The sequence below is a fragment of the Ostrea edulis genome, chromosome 1 (genome assembly GCF_947568905.1).
Source record: "Ostrea edulis chromosome 1, xbOstEdul1.1, whole genome shotgun sequence".
Taxonomy (NCBI): domain Eukaryota; kingdom Metazoa; phylum Mollusca; class Bivalvia; order Ostreida; family Ostreidae; genus Ostrea; species Ostrea edulis.
In genome coordinates this window covers 21145296-21167765 of record NC_079164.1, presented here as the reverse complement: position 1 = coordinate 21167765, position 22470 = coordinate 21145296, and the positions used below count along the sequence as shown (strand labels likewise).

Here is a 22470-nt window from a genome sequence, read left to right as displayed (position 1 = left end):
TAAAGTGTTACATCTTTTCTGTTTATGCTAATAGTAATATCCAAAAGCTTTAGAGTGCATACTAGTAAGAAGATCTACATGGATATATCTATTTTTGTCTCCTCAAGATTCTTTACAGGTTTTATCATTAAAATTAAGCTTAAAACGTGGACATGTACAACTCACCATTTTAAAAGAACATTTAGTGTGAATGTCCCTTAAGACTGGACTCTTATTGAAATTCTTAAATGGAATGACCTAATCTAATTAAAACAAAGTTTTTAGTTCCCTAATAGATATGAAGTAGGACTATATGAAGTAGTACTATACAATTCGAATTTTAATCACAGGAGATTGGATATCGCCTTCACGAGCAAAATCAATGTATACATATACACACTATACAGTTTTTATGCTGTTAAAATTATCAGCAATGTATTTATCAGTATCAATCTCTGAAAGTAGAAAGGTTTGTCATGTGTATTGCAGAATGAAACTGATATCATAATTCAGGAAGGACTGTGACATATGCTGAACAGGGGGCTGAAGATCTGGATTTTAATCGGTCCCCATCTTGGCAATGGCGTATTCTTCAAAGCTGGTGCGTAGACTGGCCCCGTTCTGCATGTATCCTTGGGATCGACTTCCCTTTAAAAGGGCCAATTTCTTCTTTGTCTGTTTCAAGACCTAGGCATATTAAAAGATCACTATAATTGATAAATATTGAGGTGTCTCATTTTTATATCCATGTATCTATTTATGATAATGTGATCGGGAAGAAAAGGCATGAATTTTGTTACCTCTCCATTGGTGAAACAGAAAAGAATGGCAACTATAGCCCCCTGGGAAAAAAGCGATACATTACATTTCAGAATGCTTTTTATCTACCACAATTCACTTTATACTAACATGGATTGTTTTAAAGTACAATGTAGCTGTGATATTTCGTATTATCCGTTAGATTTTTTGTAAATACTTGTAAAATAGAACATTTCCCCTCATTTAACATGTCAGAAAATTAATTCGCACACGATAAGTAGAGTACCTGGTATGATGTCAAAATGGCAACTATGATTCTGTATCCGAAGTATGGAAAACTGTACACCATGAGGACGAAATGAATCCCGAGCAACGGGACCAGCAAAAGTACGGCCCGAGCTGTCTTCCTGTTGACGAAAATATAGTAACGAACACATTGTGTGTACGGGTGTCTCTGAGTAAAAACAACGTGTGAATTCTAATTTATGGTATTCGACACATAATTAGTCAAAAAAGGGGGATTTTTATCAAAGGAAATTAGATATTAAATACTATATTGATTTTAAATTAAAAGGCATTAACATAGAAGGTAATTTTGGAGAGATTGTTGAAAAATAAACAAATACTTTGAAAATAATGCCTTATTGATTTTTTAGATTGAATCCTGTAGGAAATACGTGTTTTTGGCATATGAAACAAAGTGTAAGACAATGCTGTTTATGAAAAGATGCATAAAATAATTCTAAGCTAAATGTTGACAGTGCAGCAATGACAAAATAGCGGCTCTCGAAAAAAAAAAAAAAATCAAAGAAGAGAGTTGCAATTCACGATACATTGTAGTTACATAATAATGTAGTACGATTTCCTCCAAAAATGTATGACAGAGGAGGGTACTTTTGTGAACGTTTTCAACTAGAGAGTGTAGATATCCGTCAAGTCGTGAGAAAAAAAAAACCTCGAATGTAATATGTCATAATATTGTAACTTTGGGTCACGTATAAATTGCGGCTGCCATAAATTGCACCAAACCCTCTCTAACATTTTGTATCAAGTAAAATGATATGAACTATCAGTATAAAATGTACAATTGATTTACCAATGTGTCATTCGTCCACAATGTGAAAAGTTCTAATATTTTGTGTTGGATACCATAAAACACGATATCAATTATATCATTGAATAATATTGAAACGGTTCAATTAGCTTGACATACTCAGTATACATATTGCTATGCCTTTTACTGTTTTCCGTTGCTTCGCGGATGTCAGTAGCAAATTTTGTATTGCAGCTGTACATAAAATTTTCATTGTTTAAAGTACATCATTTTGGTAATAAATGCATGACGATTTCAATGTCACGCTGATTCTTGTTATTCATGAAACATGTTTATATCAAAGTACACGTGGCCCCAGTCGATCGATCTCCACAAATGCGTTTATCGTATTGTGACGTCATCAATCTCAGAGATTCAGAAAACACCAGTGTGGTGAACTTTATTTCCGCGCGGGGGGGGGGGGGGGGGGGGGGGGGGGTAAGTTTGCGGATAACTTCTCCTAACAGGAAAATCCTCGCGAACAGTTTACAGTAGTATATTTGTGCATTTCATCGGATACCCACAGCTAGTTGCATGATTTCGCGAATTTCGTCTCTCTACTCATTGATGCCCTGACAGTACGATGCATCCTGAGATGCTTACATTACGAAGTCCGCGAAATAGTGTAACCTGTGAATAGTGTGCCGCGCGAAAATGAAGTTTACTTGGCATGAGTAATCAGTAAATCGTTCTCTTTCCACTCTCTCATACATAACTAACCGGTAGTGACTGAAGTGTTCATTTCTGGTTGATCTCAGTTTGGATGCAAGAATCCGAATGATATGGATTAAAAACACAATGTTGATCTGTAAATGAAAAAAATTGTGACGTCAGTGCGAGATGTGATTGGGTCATCGTCATTTCATCGTATAAGTGCACACGACTGCCCCATATTCTAGTGTAAATATAAATCTGTATATATTTGCAGTGACTGGTCGTTGAGAGTTATAATTAGGAACTATTTCAGATAAATTCATTTTACTGAATCAATACATGTTGTCATAAAGTCAAGAACAAGAGAGTTAACAATATTGAATTAATATAGACATGTATATTAAAGAGAAATATATTTCACAATACTACAATAATCGTCAGAACAGTAACAAGTAGTGATGCGTTTTGTATATATAAAAACCCTTTACGCAAAACCTTTAAAACTACGCTCCAAGACCGTAAACTGATAATAGACTTAATTAAGTCTAAATTTTGATTCCTTATATTTTTAAGTCTAAATTTCGAATTAAAATAACTTTTGAAATAATTTTCATGAAAAAAAATTCAGTATACGTTTGCATTTAATTTTCCCCCCACAAACTAGCGGTTTCTTTAAACATCTCGAATACTAGATAATTTTTAAGATCAAAATTTTGACTTGAGGCTCTTATCAGTTTATGGACTTGAGGTTGAGGGAACTGACATGGCTTACACCGAGTTGTACGAGTAATTAACAAAACCTCACAACTTCGCCCCGGGAACTTAATGACATCAATTCCCAATTGTTTACCATCAAAGTTGATGCTCTGTATTATATTAATGATTAATGAAAAAACCGTGAGTTATGTACATTTACCATGAGTGATAATTCCCATTTAAATCTACTACACATAAATTTCAGTTATTTGTCCGTAAATTACGTTTTGCACTCTGCTAGCAGTTCAACATGACTTACCGATAATAGAAGTGCAATAAGGACAAACCATATCCAGATTGTCTATGAATATTACCTACCAATAATAGAAGTGCTATAGGGATAAGATAGATCCAGGTTGTCCAGTCCTGTGTCTGCCAGCATCTACAAGTAAATGTAGCAACTCACTTTACGTAGCTTTTACAGCCATACAATGGGCTCTTTGTTTGAAGATTGTGTCATAGTATTGGTAATTTATGTAGCATCTATGCCATGCTTATATAATGACGATGTTGTTATCGAAGAAGTACTTACCCTACGTCGCGATGATTAGCGGCGCAGGTACAAAAATTCTGTCATCACATTAACGTCCCCATAAATGTGACCCTCAGAATGTGAACGATTCAGATACCAGATATTAGATTAGTGGGGACACGTGATGCATATCGATACGATCTCTAAAACCACTTTTTCACACAATATGGGACGGAGCATTCTATAAACACTTGGGTCTATAAGTAACCAAGATAATGTGTTTCTCTCTTAGACATTGTAAAGACTTCTACGCTTTACTCGTCTCCTCGACGAGAGAGAGAGAGAGAGAGAGAGAGAGAATTTCTCTAACATTACTCTTTCTTTTTCACAAAGTCAATTATTGCATCACAGTCGGTTTGTGAATTAAACCTTCGCCAAACATTTGTGACAGTTTTCTACGTCTCCCCAGAGTCAAGATCATTTATACATTTCTGAAATTTAAGGGTTTGTAGTATTGCGTATTGATATTTCGCTGCATCTTCCCGTTGTCAGGGGTCCGTAAGTGTTAGTATGTATATTTTTGCATTTTTAAAGTAATATCAGGTCTAAATCAAATTTTTTATTTTGTTGTAAATATGTGCTATTATGATAGTTTTGTATGTAACTTTAACCATAGTCATTGATAAAATTAAAAATAAGTTTAAGATTTTATCAAAATAAAGATCTCGGTTCAATTGAATATATAGCATTATTTAGAAATCAATTGCTGTACGGGAAGCCAGTAATGCAATTGTGCTTCATTCAGAGCCACTGGATAGGTTTTCTAACACAAATATTAATAACAAAAGTTTATAAACCTTATTTTTTCTGTCATTGAAATAGTAAATCACATTTTTGCAACAAAAAATTCGACACCAAAATGACAGCTAGTATTGCATTAAAGTTTTAATACAACTAATGAATTTGTGTGTATCTTATGATACTTATCTGGGATAACATATAACCATTCAGTAGTGGGGGGAATGTAATGTATTCTACTTACACCTCTCCTGGTTTTTCTCCTATCGTGATTCTAGCGGCAATATAGACGACCATCACAACGACAGGAAAAACTGCAATAAAATCAGTGAAAATTTGCCATTATTTCAATTTGTTAACGATAGTTTCCATGCACAATTGTTAATAAGGATGTTGTTCTGATGTTGTTCGTGGTGGTGGTGGTGGTGATAATGATGCTATTGATGGTGATGGTTGCAATGATGTTTTTGGTGGTGGTGGGGTGTTAATGGTTGCGGTGTTGTTCTTGGTGGTGGTGGTGGTGTTAATGGTTGCGGTATTGTTCTTGGTGGTGGTGGTGGTGTTAATGGTTGCGGTGTTGTTCTTGGTGGTGGTGGTGGTGTTAATGGTTGCGGTATTGTTCTTGGTGGTGGTGGTGGTGTTAATGGTTGCAGTGATATTTTTGGTGGTGGTGGGGTGTTAATGGTTGCGTTGTTGTTTTTGGTGTTTGTGTTCATGGTTATGGTGTTGTTCTTGGTGGTGGTGGTGGTAATGGTTGTAGTGTTTTTCTTGGTGGTGGTGGTAATGGTTGCAGTGTTTTTCTTGATGGAGGAGATAATGACTGCAGTGTTGTTTTTGGTGGTGGTGGTGTTAATGGTTGCGGTGTTATTTTTGGTGGTGGTGGTAGTGGTAAGATTGTGGTGTTGTTCTCTTTATTGGTGGTGGTGATGATGATGATGATGATGATGATGATGATGATGGTAATGTTGTTATTGCTGATGGTGTTAACATTGTTAGTGCTTATAGTGGCGGTGTTGTTGCTGTTGACGGTTGTTATTGGTAGTGGTGATGATGATATTGTGGTAATCGGTTGAGGTGTTGTTATTGGTGATGGTAATGTTTGTAGTAATGGTGGCTGTGTTGTTTTAGTGTTGGTGGTGGTGATGATGTTGGTAGTAATGGTGGCTGTGTTGTTTTTAGTGTTATTGGTGGTGATGATGTTGGCAGTAATGGTGACTGTGTTGGTTTTAGTGTTGGTGGTGGTGATGATGTTGGCAGTAATGGTGTCTGTGTTGTTTTTAGTGTTGGTGGTGGTGATGATGTTTGTAGTAATGGTAGCTGTGTTGTTTTAGTGTTGGTGGTGGTGATGATGTTGGTAGTAATGGTGGCTGTGTTGTTTTTAGTGTTGGTGGTGGTGATGATGTTGGTATTAATGGTGACTGTGTTGTTTTAGTGTTGGTGGTGGTGATGATGTTTGTAGTAATGGTGGCTGTGTTGTTTTAGTGTTGGTGGTGGTGATGATGTTTGTAGTAATGGTGGCTGTGTTGTTTTAGTGTTGGTGGTGGTGATGATGTTTGTAGTAATGGTGGCTGTGTTGTTTTAGTGTTGGTGGTGGTGATGATGTTTGTAGTAATGGTGGCTGTGTTGTTTTAGTGTTATTGGTGGTGATGATGTTGGTAGTAATGGTGGCTGTGTTGTTTTAGTGTTGGTGGTGGTGATGATGTTTGTAGTAATGGTGGGTGTGTTGTTTTAGTGTTATTGGTGGTGATGATGTTGGTAGTAATGGTGACTGTGTTGTTTTTAGTGTTGGTGGTGGTGATGATGTTGGTAGTAATGGTTGTGTTGTTTTTAGTGTTGGTGGTGGTGATGATGTTGGTATTAATGGTGACTGTGTTGTTTTAGTGTTGGTGGTGGTGATGATGTTGGTAGTAATGGTGGCTGTGTTGTTTTTAGTGTTATTGGTGGTGATGATGTTGGCAGTAATGGTGACTGTGTTGTTTTTAGTGTTATTGGTGGTGATGATGTTGGTAGTAATGGCTGTGTTGTTTTTAGTGTTGGTGGTGGTGATGATGTTTGTAGTAATGGTGACTGTGTTGGTTTTAGTGTTGGTGGTGGTGATGATGTTGGTAGTAATGGTGGCTGTGTCGTTTTTAGTGTTGGTGGTGGTGATGATGTTGGTAGTAATGGCTGTGTTGTTTTTAGTGTTGGTGGTGGTGATGATGTTGGTAGTAATGGCTGTGTTGTTTTAGTGTTGGTGGTGGTGATGATGTTGGTAGTATTGGTGGCTGTGTTGTTTTAGTGTTATTGGTGGTGATGATGTTGGTAGTAATGGTGGCTGTCTTGTTTTAGTGTTATTGGTGGTGATGATGTTGGCAGTAATGGTGACTGTGTTGTTTTAGTGTTATTGGTGGTGATGATGTTGGCAGTAATGGTGTCTGTGTTGTTTTTAGTGTTATTGGTGGTGATGATGTTGGTAGTAATGGCTGTGTTGTTTTTAGTGTTGGTGGTGGTGATGATGTTTGTAGTAATGGTGACTGTGTTGTTTTTAGTGTTGGTGGTGGTGATGATGTTGGTAGTAATGGCTGTGTTGTTTTAGTGTTGTTGGTGGTGATGATGTTGATAGTATTGGTGGCTGTGTTGTTTTAGTGTTATTGGTGGTGATGATGTTGGTAGTAATGGTGGCTGTCTTGTTTTAGTGTTATTGGTGGTGATGATGTTGGCAGTAATGGTGACTGTGTTGTTTTAGTGTTATTGGTGGTGATGATGTTGGCAGTAATGGTGACTGTGTTGTTTTAGTGTTATTGGTGGTGATGATGTTGGCAGTAATGGTGTCTGTGTTGTTTTAGTGTTGGTGGTGGTGATGATGTTGGTAGTAATGGTGGCTGTGTTGTTTTTAGTGTTATTGGTGGTGATGATGTTGGTAGTAATGGTAGCTGTGTTGTTTTAGTGTTGGTGGTGATGATGTTGGCAGTAATGGTGGCTGTGTTGTTTTAGTGTTGGTGGTGATGATGTTGGCAGTAATGGTGACTGTGTTGTTTTTAGTGTTGGTGGTGGTGATGATGTTGGTAGTAATGGTGAATGTGTTGTTTTTGGTGTCAGTGGTAATGATGCTGGTAGTAATGGTGGTTTTCCTGTTAATAGTAATATTGATGAAAATGATGTAGTAATTGTGGCAATGTTGTAGATGGTGTTGGTGAAAGATGAGGTGATGATGTTGATAATGTTGTCGATATTTTTATTGTTGCTGGTGTTGTTGCTGTTGATAGTGAGGGTGTTATTGTTGGTCGTTATAGTAAGAATGTTGGAGGCAATTGATGGCAATGTTGTTGCTATTGATGGTGTTTTGGTGGTGGTGATAGTGTGGTTTTGTATGTGGTAATGTTGTTGCTATTGATGGTGTTTGGTGGTGGTCATAGTGTGGTTTGTATGTGGTAATGTTGTTGCTATTGATTGTGTTTTGGTGGTGGTCATAATGTGATTTTGTATGTGGTAATGTTGTTGCTATTGATGGTGTTTTGGTGGTGGTGATAGTGTGGTTTTGTATGTGGTTATGTTGTTGCTATTGATGGTGTTTTGGTGGTGGTCATAATGTGATTTTGTATGTGGTAATGTTGTTGCTATTGATGGTGTTTTGGTGGTGGTGATAGTGTGGTTTTGTATGTGGTAATGTTGTTGCTATTGATGATGTTTTGGTGGTGGTGATAGTGTGGTTTTGTATGTGGTAATGTTGTTGCTATTGATGGTGTTTGGTGGTGGTCATAGTGTGGTTTTGTATGTGGTAATGTTGTTGCTATTGATGGTGTTTTGGTGGTGGTCATAGTGTGGTTTTGTATGTGGTAATGTTGTTGCTATTGATGGTGGTTTGGTGGTGGTGATAGTGTGGTTTTGTATGTGGTAATGATGTTGGTGGTTATGGTGGCGGTGTTGTTGTTGTTGTTGTTGTTTTTGGTATTTTGCTGTTGATAGTATTTTTTTTTGCATGTTGTTTTACCTCTGGATAATTTTCCACACATGTATAGACTCCATAGGTTGTTTTTGGATGTGGTGGTCCTGGTGAAGTGACAGTACTTCACTATATTTGAAGAACTCAACGTTTACAGTCGTATAACATTAAAAAAAACCCAGTAGGACTTACTCCAACCGAAACAGCAGCACATCTTGAGGAGCTTTTCTTTGTCGGAATACACGTTCACAAGAGACAAAAAGAGGAAACAGCCCTCCCCCCACATCCAGCTATAATTACTGAACAAGGTAAACGTGGCCAAAATGTTCAGCACGTAACACCACAGCTGTAAAGATAGTCATGTGCATCAAGTTTTTATATTCCTTTTTTTTTTACCTTAACATGTATTCATTCAATTAATTTTGATATCAGCGTTTTCTGTATCCTTTAAATAAAACAAGGTTTTTCTGTAATTTTATTACCGTAGTTACTGATTGAATGGTGATACGTTGTAAGAAATGATATTCATATCAAAAAAGTTTCTCTCCTTACTTAGACAGGGATCGCTTAATCTATTTATCTTAGATCGATCTTACAATGAACACCAAAATTAAACAAAGAAGACATTGGGATCTTACCGGCTCACCAGAATTGATGAACATGATGGTCCAACTAATATTACTCAGAATGTAGGAAATAAACAGGTTGAGATGAATAGTTACACGTGGACATCTAAGTTGCCTGTAATATTGTATAGCTACATCAACATTCATAATCATAATCATTTCGGGAAATATGTAAAATCAAATTACTTATAAGCAGTTTCTCTTACCTAAATAGTTTAAACACTACTATAGCCACTATCAGGAGAAATACTGATGTCACACAGCCGCTTACGTAAATGTTTATCAGTATTTGGTAATTAAGGATCTATTAAAATACAAACAAAAATACATAAAGTATTTCATTCTCAGGGATAACTCATTTCTAAATGTTTGAGAAGATGTACGTCAGAGCAACCAAACACGGACTCAACCACACTACTGTTGTGTTGTATGTTACTGGTGTTGTGTTGTATGTTACTGGTGTTGTGTGTTACTGGTGTTGTGTTGTATGTTACTGGTGTTGTGTTGTATGTTACTGGTGTTGTGTAGTGTTGTATGTTACTACTGTTGTGTTGTATGTTACTGGTGTTGTGTTGTATGTTACTGGTGTTGTGTGGTGTTGTATGTTACTGGTGTTGTGTTGTGTGTTACTGATGTTGTGTTGTATGTTACTGGTGTTGTGTTGTGTTGTATGTTACTGGTGTTGTGTTGTATGTTACTACTGTTGTGTTGTATGTTACTGGTGTTGTGTTGTGTGTTACTGGTGTTGTATGTTACTGGTGTTGTGTTGTATGTTACTGGTGTTGTGTAGTATGTTACTGGTGTTGTGTTGTATGTTACTGGTGTTGTGTTGTGTGTTACTGGTGTTGTGTTGTGTGTTACTGGTGTTGTATGTTACTGGTGTTGTGTTGTATGTTACTGGTGTTGTGTAGTATGTTACTGGTGTTGTGTTGTGTGTTACTGGTGTTGTATGTTACTGGTGTTGTGTTGTGTGTTACTGGTGTTGTGTTGTATGTTACTGGTGTTGTATGTTACTGGTGTTGTGTTGTATGTTACTGGTGTTGTGTTGTATGTTACTGGTGTTGTGTTGTATGTTACTGGTGTTGTGTTGTATGTTACTGGTGTTGTGTTGTGTGTTACTGATGTTGTGTTGTATGTTACTGGTGTTGTGTTGTGTTGTATGTTACTGATGTTGTGTTGTATGTTACTGGTGTTGTGTTGTACGTTACTGGTGTTGTGTTGTGTGTTACTGATGTTGTGTTGTATGTTACTGGTGTTGTGTTGTGTGTTACTGGTGTTGTGTTGTGTGTTACTGGTGTTGTGTTGTGTGTTACTGATGTTGTGTTGTATGTTACTGGTGTAGTGTTGTATGTTACTACTGTTGTGTTGTATGTTACTGGTGTTGTGTTGTATGTTACTGATGTTGTGTTGTATGTTATTGGTGTTGTGTTGTATGTTACTGGTGTTGTGTTGTATGTTACTGGTGTTGTGTTGTGTTGTATGTTACTGGTGTTGTGTGTTACTGATGTTGTGTTGTGTGTTACTGGTGTTGTGTTGTATGTTATTGGTGTTGTGTTGTATGTTACTGGTGTTGTGTTGTGTTGTATGTTACTGGTGTTGTGTTGTGTGTTACTGGTGTTGTGTTGTGTGTTACTGATGTTGTGTTGTGTGTTACTACTGTTGTGTTGTATGTTACTGGTGTTGTGTTGTATGTTACTACTGTTGTGTTGTGTTGTATGTTACTGGTGTTGTGTTGTGTGTTACTGGTGTTGTGTTGTGTGTTACTGATGTTGTGTTGTGTGTTACTACTGTTGTGTTGTATGTTACTGATGTTGTGTTGTGTGTTACTGGTGTTGTGTGTTACTGGTGTTGTGTTGTGTGTTACTGGTGTTGTGTTGTATGTTATTGGTGTTGTGTTGTATGTTACTGGTGTTGTGTTGTGTTGTATGTTACTGGTGTTGTGTTGTGTGTTACTGGTGTTGTGTTGTGTGTTACTGATGTTGTGTTGTGTGTTACTGATGTTGTGTTGTATGTTATTGGTGTTGTGTTGTATGTTACTGGTGTTGTGTTGTGTTGTATGTTACTGGTGTTGTGTTGTGTGTTACTGGTGTTGTGTTGTGTGTTACTGGTGTTGTGTTGTATGTTACTGGTGTTGTGTTGTGTTGTATGTTACTGGTGTTGTGTTGTCTGTTACTGGTGTTGTGTTGTATGTTACTGATGTTGTGTTGTATGTTACTGGTGTTGTGTTGTGTGTTACTGGTGTTGTGTTGTATGTTACTGGTGTTGTGTTGTATGTTACTGGTGTTGTGTTGTGTTGTATGTTACTGATGTTGTGTTGTATGTTACTGGTGTTGTGTTGTATGTTACTGGTGTTGTGTGGTGTTGTATGTTACTGATGTTGTGTTGTATGTTACTGGTGTTGTGTTGTATGTTACTGGTGTTGTGTTGTGTTGTATGTTACTGATGTTGTGTTGTATGTTACTGGTGTTGTGTTGTATGTTACTGATGTTGTGTTGTATGTTACTGGTGTTGTGTTGTATGTTACTGTTGTGGAATATTGTTTGAGATATTTGCACTTGGTATATACTACTCAAAATTTGATAGGATCATAGATATTTTTCTGTTTAAAAAATTAATAACTGCATAACTGGCAATATTGTGTCCAAGTGAGATCAAAAACGTCTTCAACAAACTTGCACGTGCATTTCATGCCATGGGAAATGCGTTTCTCATCACAGTTTATGCATTTGTTACCATTGCACGATTTTCACTCAGGCATTGGTGTCTGATTCTTTCTAAAATTTCAAACTCACTTGAGTGTTTACACTACATTTATCAACACAATGCCCCCTCAACGTGTAAGGCGTCGCCTGACGACAGAACAACAGGGCAGATGTATTGGAATGCTTGACGCTGGATATTCACAACGTGACGTTGCAAATGCACTAAACGTCAGCCAGAGCGTTGTAAACAGGGCCTGGAACCGACAGCAAACTTTTGGTACAGCAGCACACCGACATCGGGGTGGTCGTCAGAGGTCGACAACCCAACGCCAAGACCATTTTGTGGCTCTTCAGGCACGACGCCATCCCTTCTGGACAGCAACCAGCCTACGTAACGACCTCCTGAACGCCACGGGGTGAATGTGTCCACTCAGACGATACGGAATCGGCTTCACAATGCAGGTCTCAACTCGAGAAGGACATGTGTTCGAGTCCCTCTGACTGTTCGACACCGGCGGGAGCGATTGGACTGGGCTGAAGATCATGTCACTTGGACACAGAACGATTGGGTTCAAGTTCTGTTCACCGAGGAGTCCAGGTATTGTTTGGACTTTACAGACAGGAGGCACCGAGTGTGGCGACGACAACGTGAACGTGAACGTTTCCATGATGCCAACATCAACATGACCGTTATGGTGGTGGTTCCACCATGGTCTGGGGTGGAATCAGCAGGGATGGAAGAACAGATCTTCATGTCCCGGAGAGAGGAACAATGACGGGGGTGCGGTACCGGGATGAGATCCTCGATATTTACGTCAGACCCTACGCTGGTGCTGTTGGCCCTGAGTTCATCCTGATGGATGATAACGCCCGTCCTCATCGCGCTAGGGTGGTGGAGCAGTACCTTCAGCAGGAGACAATTGTCCGTATGGACTGGCCAGCGCGCTCGCCGGACTTGAACCCGATTTAGCATGTATGGAACATGCTGCAGGTTGCCCTTTCACGCCGTAGAGCACAACCCACGACTTTCGCAGAGCTCGGAAACGCCCTCGTGGAAGAGTGGAACAACCTTCCCATTGGAAACATCCGGGTGCTTATTGACAGCATGGCTCGACGTTGTCAAGCCGTGATTGATGCAAGGGGAGGCCATACCCGGTATTGACACTTCATCGACTAAGTGTAATGATGGACTATCCCCAAAAACTGTGTAATTCTTTCTCTGGTCTGCTGTTAACTTTTTGTAATGAAATGCCTTTTGGTGTTGTTATCATATTTCAAGCATTCCGTATTGATAAAAGTCCATGCCGTTCATGAATTTTCATTCATAACCTGAGTAAACACGTTTCTGAGTCAAATTTATCTCTTTTGTTATGTTAGTGGTAAATTACACACATATAACCTAGTGATCCTTATCAAATTTTGAGTAGTATATATTATAATTGCTAAGGTAGAACAGCTGAATCCTAAATGATTCCAGATACCTGACATAACATATTGTTTTTATTATGAAGAATTTTTTGAAAATAAAGGAGCCTAAAAGGGTTGATAGATAAAAGCGTAATTGTTTAATACATTTTATTCATTTTTCAAAATTTATACCTATCAAAAAATAAAATGTAAATATTTCAAGTCTGATAATATCATTAGGAAGGCTAAAATTATTTCCATGTCTGTTTGTATGTTATGTAATGCCACATATTGTTAGCTTATAGTACATTTCTAGAAGTAGTGCATTAAATTACCAATCACATACACTACCTTTCTGGGGAAGGTTATACATTACTAGCGTTGCTTTGATTTCTAAACATTCCCATTACATTTAGCATTACCCCCCCCCCCCCTCAATCTGATATATATATAACGTAGGTTCCATTGACTTTGTTTACCCTGTACGTGGTACTTAGCACATGAGCGGATTGCACCCCGACACATTACCTCTTGTTTGTTGTTTTCATCCAAGGGTAGCGAACCACAAGGACTGTAATCTGTGATCAGGAATTCTTTCGTGTAGTTCTTCCGTACCCATCTACCCGACGCAGAACACTTCCGTTTAGAGAAACCTAAAACCATCATCACCTAATATCATCATCACCTAAAATCATCATCACCTAAAATCACTATCACCTAAAATCACTATCACCTAAAATCATCATCACCTAAAATCATCATCACCTAAAATCATCATCACCTCAAATCACCATCACCTAAAATCATCATCACCTAAAATCATCATCACCTAAGATCATCATCACCTAAAACCATCAACACCTTCATGTTAAATCATAATAAACTAAAATCATCAACACCTACATGTTAAATCATTATAAACTAAAATCACCATCAACTAAAATCATCAACTAAAACCATCATCACCTAAGATCATCATCACTTAAAATCATCAACACCTACATGTTAAATCATCATCACCTAAAATCATCATCAACTAAAACCATCATCACCTAAGATCATCATCACCTAAAATCATCAACACCTACATGTTAAATCATCATCACCTAAAATTATCATCACCTAAGATCATCATCACCTAAAATCATCAACACCTACATGTTAAATCATCATAAAATAAAATCATCAACACCTAAAACCATCATCACCTAAAATCATCATCACCTAAGATCATCATCACTTAAAATTATCATCACCTAAAATCATCATCACCTAACACCATCATCACCTCAAATCATCATCACCTAAAATCATCAACACCTACATGTTAAATCATCATAAACTAAAATCATCAACACCTAAAATCATCATCACCTAAGATCATCATCATTTAAAATCATCATCACCTAAAATCATCATAAACTAAAATCATCATCGCCTAAAATCATCATTACCTAAGATCATCATCACCTAAGATCATCAACACCTAAAATCATCAACACCTACATGTTAAATCATTATAAACTAAAATCATCATCGCCTAAAATCATCATTACCTAAGATCATCATCACCTAAGATCATCAACACCTAAAATCATCAACACCTACATGTTAAATCATCATAAACTAAAATCATCAACACCTAAAATCATCATCACCTCAAATCATCATCACCATGCATCACCGTGTTGGCTTGTTAGATTAGAAGTCTTAAGAAATACAAATTCGTACACAACATTCTATATTGCTATACAAGTATGAATGACCTATATGTTATAATGTACTAATGTCTATGTATCCAATGTATGCATTTGTGTAACACGCAGATAACGTTTGGATCCACACTCCTAATGATCCGCCCCTCTTATTCTGATTACAAAACTAAAATACAGTATTACACGCTTGTAACGAACACTTTTAAAACGAATTTACACTATTGCAAAGTGATGTTTATTTCTCTATGAAAGGAAAACAACGAACATTTTATTGGAGTACACATGTAATGAAGTTTGGTTATAACGAACTGTTTTCGCTGACCCAGGAGGTTTGCTATTACCGTAAATAAGATAATGTAAAATAATGTAAATGCGTAAATTCCATGTCTAGAGCATCTATTTACTATCGTTCGTTTTCCACATATCTAAATCAATGAACGTCTGTATCACTGAAGCGCTAAATGTCACTGGAAATTGAAGAACCACACATTTACAGGATATCGTTTTGCATACACAAATAAAGGGGAGGGTGTCACCGAGAATGTGGGTCAAACTCATGTAAGTAATAAACAATTCAACGATAACTTATCAGTATGGTCATACCTTTTGGATTTGTGAACAGGTAAGAATATTTATGTTCTTTGGGACAGGCCCCGAAGGCAGTGGTACCAGCAAGAGTGTAGTTCCAGCACTGAAGATCGTCAAACGTGGCGTTACAATACACCAATCCTTAAACACAATCAAGCATTTGCATTTGTATAAATAAGAAGAGGAAATTATATATATATATATAGCTTAAGGGAAGGATTTAAGGTATTGTAACCAGGACAATGCATTTACATGTTTATGAAATGTTGAGTCCACAGCTGACAGGCTCGTCCATTTTCATGGCAGCAATATTTGATTTTCAGTCAAGATTGAGCTGATAGACTGCCGGAGAAATGTTTCATAACACATTGTACTAAACCGAAAGCTGAAGCCAAAGAAAAGCACTCCATACGAAATAAAAACTCTGTCTATTATTACATCACGTTAATAGATAGATTACTATTCTATTTTGCAAAAATGCAAGTTTGGACACCTCTCTCTCTCTCTCTCTCTCTCTCTCTCTCTCTCTCTCTCTCTCTCCAAAAAGGGGGGTGCCGAAAGTGTGGCTGGATATGTAATAATCGTATATACCGTGTAGCTATCCTCGAATGAATGAACATTTCGCAAATCATAACAAAATGACTAGGGACAGAAAATTCCATATACTTTCGTAAAATGCCTACATTTTCAGCGAAATTGCATGAAATTATACATTTTGTTTTAATTTACAGGGGGAATATCAGAGATTGCTTACTGTAATTTGCAAGTAATTGTAGCAATCTAAGTGAGATAATTCGTTGTATTATTGTATTTCGCAATACTACTGTGAAGCGCCGCGTCAGACTGAAGACGTGTAGCATGCAGTGTAGGTTCCATCGCCAAACGCCCGACATTAAGGCGGTAAGTCACGGTTTTTTCGGTACCGTGTCGCAGTAGCCTAGGTGTTGCCACGATAAAGAACCCTTCGGATATGACCTTGAAAATGGAGGTCTTGTATCACAGAAGACGCTGGTATGATAACGAATCCCTGCTGCTACTTCCATAGTGTCAAAATTTATGGCGCTTTACCTAATACTGGTAATGTCTCAACACGAGTGGAAAATTTCGAACGGGACTTAAAGAAAATACGAGTACAAACAAAACTAATGTATGTAATCTAGGACTCCCTTCAATACTGAAAAACGCAGAATGTCCCCAACTCGGTGCACCTCATATGGTTCACTTGGTTTATACTGAATGACGAATGTTCCTCAATCATTTATGAATTTGTTTTACAACATATATTGATTGATTTTTATGATTATAAAAATGAATTATCAGTCATCGACTTTATTGTTGCATTAGCAAAACTCGAGGTGCAAGCGAGATGTGTATCAATTTTCTCATAATCAGTATGAAGGTATATATGGTAGAATAATGACCGCGGGGTTCCTTGCAATGACCGTGGTAGAATAATATACTCCCTTCAGAGTCTTGAACAATATATTCTTCTACGAGATTTTAATGAAGTACTCTTGTATTCTAGGAGTTTTGCACGATATACTCTGGGAGGAAGGTAGTTACAGTTGGTAGAGCACTTGATAATAACTTTGCATAAGAAAAGAAATAACAAGTCATGAATTTTTGATGTGGTGAGAAATCTAGGCTTTAAGAGCTTTAAAAATGATAATCACTATCGTTTCACCTCGTAATAAAACATTATCTATATTAATCTGTGGGGGCTTTAATTGCAGATATTGCATGAAATCAGAAATATTTTAGTCGTATTTTAATTATTTATTTGATATTTCTTGCAAACGTTTTTAGTATAGATTTGCTAATCGATATTTAAACCTTACTCGTGAGGAGAGTGTCCCCTGCGGGTTCAGTCATAACTTTTCATTGAATACAATGTACAATGTACACCGTTTAGGTGTATGCTAGTTTGACTACGTTTTCAAATCATTCGAGGTATTCCAAACTTATAAGGTTAAACTTAGTCGATCATGGTTGATAAGTAAATTGAAATTGTTTTACTAAACAGTATTTTTGAGACAAACATTAGGCGGATCTGGGGGAGGGGTATGGGGGTTGCACATTTATAACAAGAAAATTTATACAAGTATTTAATTTGCCATTTTGGGGTCAACATCCTCTCCTTTAGGCGGAAAAGGCAGAAAATTGGGCCACGCCCATCCCTTCGAAAAATGTCTGGATCCACCCGTTAGGTGATCGTGTATTCCCATAGGAAGCAAATCAAAATTCATTTTACATGCATCTATAGGAAACATTTCTTAATCTGTTTAAATCTAATTTTACAAAGAAGTGATATAATGACAAAGATTATGTTTGAAAGGGAACCCACGTGCTGAAAGTCTTAGTATTATATAACCGAATACATGTACCGGTATAAAAGATTTTCCTACGATAGAATCTATTAATGTGCTGTTGCGAAATAGATGATAGTATAAGCTCTTCAAATTAAAATAATTTAGAAGCATTTGTACTCCTTGAGGACAACATCAAGATGTCAACATGAAACACAACCAAACGCGCCTAACAAGTCTTATATTTACAACGTACATTAAGGTAATCGTAATGCCCGTCCGTCCGAATAAGGTGTTGCCGTTACTCAAAAGACTCAAACTCGTCTTTGCAACGTCGAACACAGAGTAATTGAAATTGACACACTCACTTGTTGCTAAAGTGAATTTCAATCATTTATGCTTTAAACGGCGAGACAGTAGTATGTCATGTTACGCTGCCCTGAAGACAACAAATTTACTGCCACAATGCACAAGAGATAACCCGACATCATCTTCCAACTTAAAATTGCACACGTCTGACGTCATTCATTTTGATATTGTTTTACTTTTCCCATGATAGATCGATTTTCTGCAAATAAATCATACAAGTGATAATGATATAATGTTTTTTAAAAGGCTTTCCGAGATTTTTGTCTCTTTGAATTGAATACCAATAGGGATTACTGGGAACTTTACCACGTGAAAACAACAAACACTAAATAATTACTCATTGAAAAGTTAAAAACAATGCTGGAAAGACTTTGCATTTCTTTTCAGTTTTACATGAACCACAAATTAATCCGACTATTCCGACGATGTCTCATGGCTAACATCACAGTGTATATTGTGCCATGACCTGTTTAAAACATCATTTACCGTTGATTAAATGTGGTTCAGACGCTTTATTTTTCAACATTTTCAAATGTCTATATTCCGCATACAAATATGCATGAATACTGATTTCCTTCATTTGTCAAACAACAACGGTAGAATTCCAATATCAGATGTTTAAATTCTAAAAGAACTAGTTACATGTACATGTATATTATTGGAGATGTGACAATGGTCAATTTCAAGAGGTAGGTGCTGTTTTAGATGATATTTTCCCAACAGATCCAATAATTGAAGGAAACCTGCGTATCTTATGAAATTCTAGATATTGTTCCTTTAAATGATGTTTCTTAAAATAACAGTATTTATGGGATGAATTTGACTTTGAGGCATTTCATTCGGTATAACCTGGTTTGTTAGTTTACACTCCTGCGTCTTGTTTGATACCGAGAAAACAATCTGCATCTTAGTGTTCACGTTGATTTTCTATTTCATAAATGGCATACAACTTAACAATATTTTAAAAAGTATTTCCGGCCGCTAGCTGTCAGGGGGTATCCCCATACCAAACCAGATTATACATAATAAATTTCATATCCTAGTTTGTACCGATCAGAGTTCAGAAAACGCTAAGAATTACATTAAAGCCAGCAAAATGCACAAGTGTCGGGGGCGGATCCAGGAATTGCGGTTAGGGGGGAGGGGGCGCAAGTTTATGAGGCAGGGGGTCTGTGGGCCGCCTTGAGGCCCCCAGTGGGTCTAGGGCGGAAGCCATGGTAGGGGCCAGGGGGCTAAGCCCCCGGGAGCTCATGGATTTTACAGATTTCACAGGGCTTAAAATATGCCTCCTAAGTAGTCACTTTTACAATTTTCTGCCATTCTTATGGTGAAATTAATAAAATGACGCAAATTTTAAGGGTTTTTTTTAAAAAAAATGTAAGTTCTCCCAATAAAAATCATTCAGTAAATCAAAAGATTTTGTCATTTATTTCTCCAAGAGCGGAAGAAAATATTGCTTCTTTTATCGTTCATATTTTTCTAAACAAGTGATCACGATTTACCTTAATTAAAAAAAAATTAGGAGGGGGGTTGAGCGCGCTCCAGCTGCGCCCCTCCCTTAAATCCGCCACTGGGTGTTTTCATTATCAAATGAATAATGTGGACTACATTACGTATAGGTCATGTCCAAGTATCTCTCCATTCCTTAAAAGTAATTGAGCCGAGGTCCCTAAGGGGCCGAGGTCCATTGCTTTAAGGAATGGAGAGGAACGAGGATATTGACCGACTTGAAATCCGCCCCCAGTTCAATCTAGCTATAATTGTAACTCAACTAGGAAATTCTTTCAATAAATTTAAAAATACAATTATATATCAGAATTATATAATATTAGTAAAAAGTTTTGTCAAATGCAACCTCTGTTGTTTGATTTTTTCAAGGTTGTCAGTGTCATCAGTGGCTCCGTGGATAGATGTGGAAAATCTTGATCTCTCATCTGTGTCTTGGGTTTTAATTTGAAACTTAAGATTATTATTTATGTTGTTGAAAAGCTCCATAGAGACAGAGGCGGATTAGGGGGCACTTGTTCATAAAAAAAAAATCAAATTTAACTCAACAGAACATCACTAAGTAGTTGTCTGATACTCTCCATTCCGGACAATAATGGACCGTTCGAACAAAAGAATGACGTCATAGGTGGATTTTTAACTACGGTAGCTCAGTGGTAGAGCGTTCGCTTCGTGAGTTCAAGTCCCGCTCGTGCCAATCCTAAGACGTTAACATAGGTAGTGATTGCTCCTTCGCCAAACGCTCGGCATTTAGAAGTGAGAATCACGGGTCTTTCGGATATGACCTTAAAAACGGAGGTTCCATGTCGCGGCAGGCGTTGGCATGTTAAAGAACCCTACTGCTACGGCTCTGAGCGCTAACCATAAGCCTATATTTGTGGTACTTCACCTACAGCTGGTGACGTCTCAATATGAGTGAAAAATTCTCAACCGGGCGTAAAACAAACAAACAATCCAATGTTTTTGCTTTTGATATCTTTTCCATGGGGATCCGGGTTACAATAGGTCCTCAGTACCCCTTGCTTGTCGTAAGAGGCGACTAAATGTGGCGGTCCTTCGAATGAGACCGCAAAAACCGAGGTCCTGTGTCACAGCAATTGTGGCACAATAAAGATCCCTCCTGCTCAAAGTCCGTAAACGCCGAGCATAGGTCTAAATTTTGCAGCCCTTCACCGGCAATGGTGACGTCTCCATATGAGTGAAGGATTCTCGAGAAGGACGTTAAGCAATATACTATCAATCTACCTTTGATATCTTTTTTAAAAATTGTATATATAGCCATTTCCTCATGAACTCGCAGAAGTTGTAAATAATGCGCGTATGAATATAGAACTACTTGATGAATATAGTACGTAGACCAGAATATGAATATAAGAAATTAATTCAACTTTTGAACATTCATGAAGTTATGAATTGCAACGCTTCACGCCGGTCGGCCAGTATACTTCATAAAGCGAGTTAAAAGAGTGTAACAAAAACATGAAGTTATTTTGGAACAATATGATCCATCGGGTGTAGGATAAAGCGATAGTTTATACATTACACGTATGAAATGCACATGTACATCGTACACTACACAAGGTCATATTGGTTACTGTGTAGAGGCAGATTGTTATATAAAGGCATCAATAGTTTCTATGGGTTTTTTTCTCTCTCGAATTGAATGAATGTCGTTTAATTCTGTAAAATTGATGTTGTATTTTCTACTTTACAAACAGAAATATAGATAGATTGATTGATTATATATTGTTTAACGTCCCTCTCGAGAATTTCTCACTCATATGGAGACAATCAGGAAGAGGCGGTGGGTGGAATGTAAGATTCATCTTTCACATGGTAAGATATGTATCAATCATTTTCTCCAAACTCACATTTCTTTACATTGATCATGAGGAAAGAAATTAGACTTACCGTCATTTGGCGGGGGTTGGAAAGCACAGTTCTCCATTCCTAGATATGGCAAGTCACCACACTGCAATCAGTCCTTACATATATGAGAGAAACAAATTTGACAGAGTTGTCATGGAAATGCAGCTCACCTGCAGTTATATTCCATCTCTCATGTGGGATCTCATTTACTTACGATACCGCCAGTACGCACTTGTAGTGAAGCCCATGGAGTATTTGTTCAATATTCACGCTATTAATGTAGATTAATATTCAAACGGAAGAAATGACACACAAGTTTCACGACCAATTCCGTTGTGGTTTTAGATGAAAATGCTAAAGTAATTGGTATGGATACCCACTGCTTTTTTACTTTTCCCAAAACAAAAAAGTTCTGCGGAGGGACACGCAATTAATAGAATGAGTATCCTCTACGATGCTCTACAATATGTTCATTAACCAAGAGTTCGACATTTGGACCGTGTGCAAACTAAACCACACTGATATACAGTACTCTTAGGGAGAAGTTTAGTTCCTCGATGTAACCAAATACAGCACAGGGCTAAGCCCGTTTTGACCCTAAACTCATTATAACCATACATATGGCTACAATGGGTTCGGCTCAAAACCGGCTTAGCCCCTGTGAAATACAGTACATCTTTGAATGTACATGTATTGTTTTTTTATGCTGTAGGTTGTTGTGCGCTCCATTTGAGAATTTTCACTCGAGTACATGCTTTGAATGTACACGTGCAAGTATAAAACAGATGTTCTAATGATTATAAACAATGAATATGCATTACTATAGATTATCTTTTATTTTTTATTTTTTAGTAAATTTTCGAGGCTGCCGGCGCCGTGACGCAAAAATCAGGTTCTCGTAAAATTATTTTATTACTCCGTACATATCGAACAGGTGTGTTTAATGAAT

At 37.4% G+C, this 22470-nt stretch overlaps 1 protein-coding gene across 2 annotated transcripts; it reads right to left on the bottom strand.

The window, feature by feature from the left end:
• Positions 1 to 310: 310 nt before the first annotated feature.
• LOC125663649 (corticotropin-releasing factor receptor 2-like) lies at positions 311 to 22061 on the bottom strand. Of its 2 annotated transcripts, XM_056153029.1 has the most exons (12): positions 21564 to 22055; positions 15487 to 15612; positions 13697 to 13821; positions 9266 to 9363; positions 9072 to 9174; positions 8626 to 8779; positions 4756 to 4825; positions 3560 to 3623; positions 2552 to 2637; positions 1025 to 1145; positions 780 to 821; positions 311 to 666 (listed from the first exon to the last, which is right to left on the bottom strand). In XM_056153029.1, the coding sequence occupies exons 1-12, from the start codon at positions 21598 to 21600 to the stop codon at positions 538 to 540; spliced, it is 1155 nt and encodes a 384-aa protein (XP_056009004.1). In that variant the 5' UTR covers positions 21601 to 22055; the 3' UTR covers positions 311 to 537. The 2 variants fall into 2 exon arrangements, with proteins under 2 accessions (XP_056009004.1, XP_048751910.2); XM_048895953.2 differs by lacking the exon at positions 780 to 821 and having other exon boundaries at positions 21564 to 22061.
• Between the last annotated feature and the right edge of the window lie 409 nt (positions 22062 to 22470).

What these genes read in the sequence shown, in the direction of transcription:
- LOC125663649 (XM_056153029.1), bottom strand. Translation starts at nt 21,600, where the DNA reads ATGGAGAACTGTGCTTTCCAACCCCCGCCAAATGACG. An exon ending in CCAACCCCCGCCAAATGACG is followed by an intron (nt 15,613 to 21,563) that starts GTAAGTCTAATT and finishes ATTGTGTTTAAG; the next exon opens with GATTGGTGTATTGTAACGCC. An exon ending in CCTGTTCACAAATCCAAAAG is followed by an intron (nt 13,822 to 15,486) that starts GTATGACCATAC and finishes TGATGGTTTTAG; the next exon opens with GTTTCTCTAAACGGAAGTGT.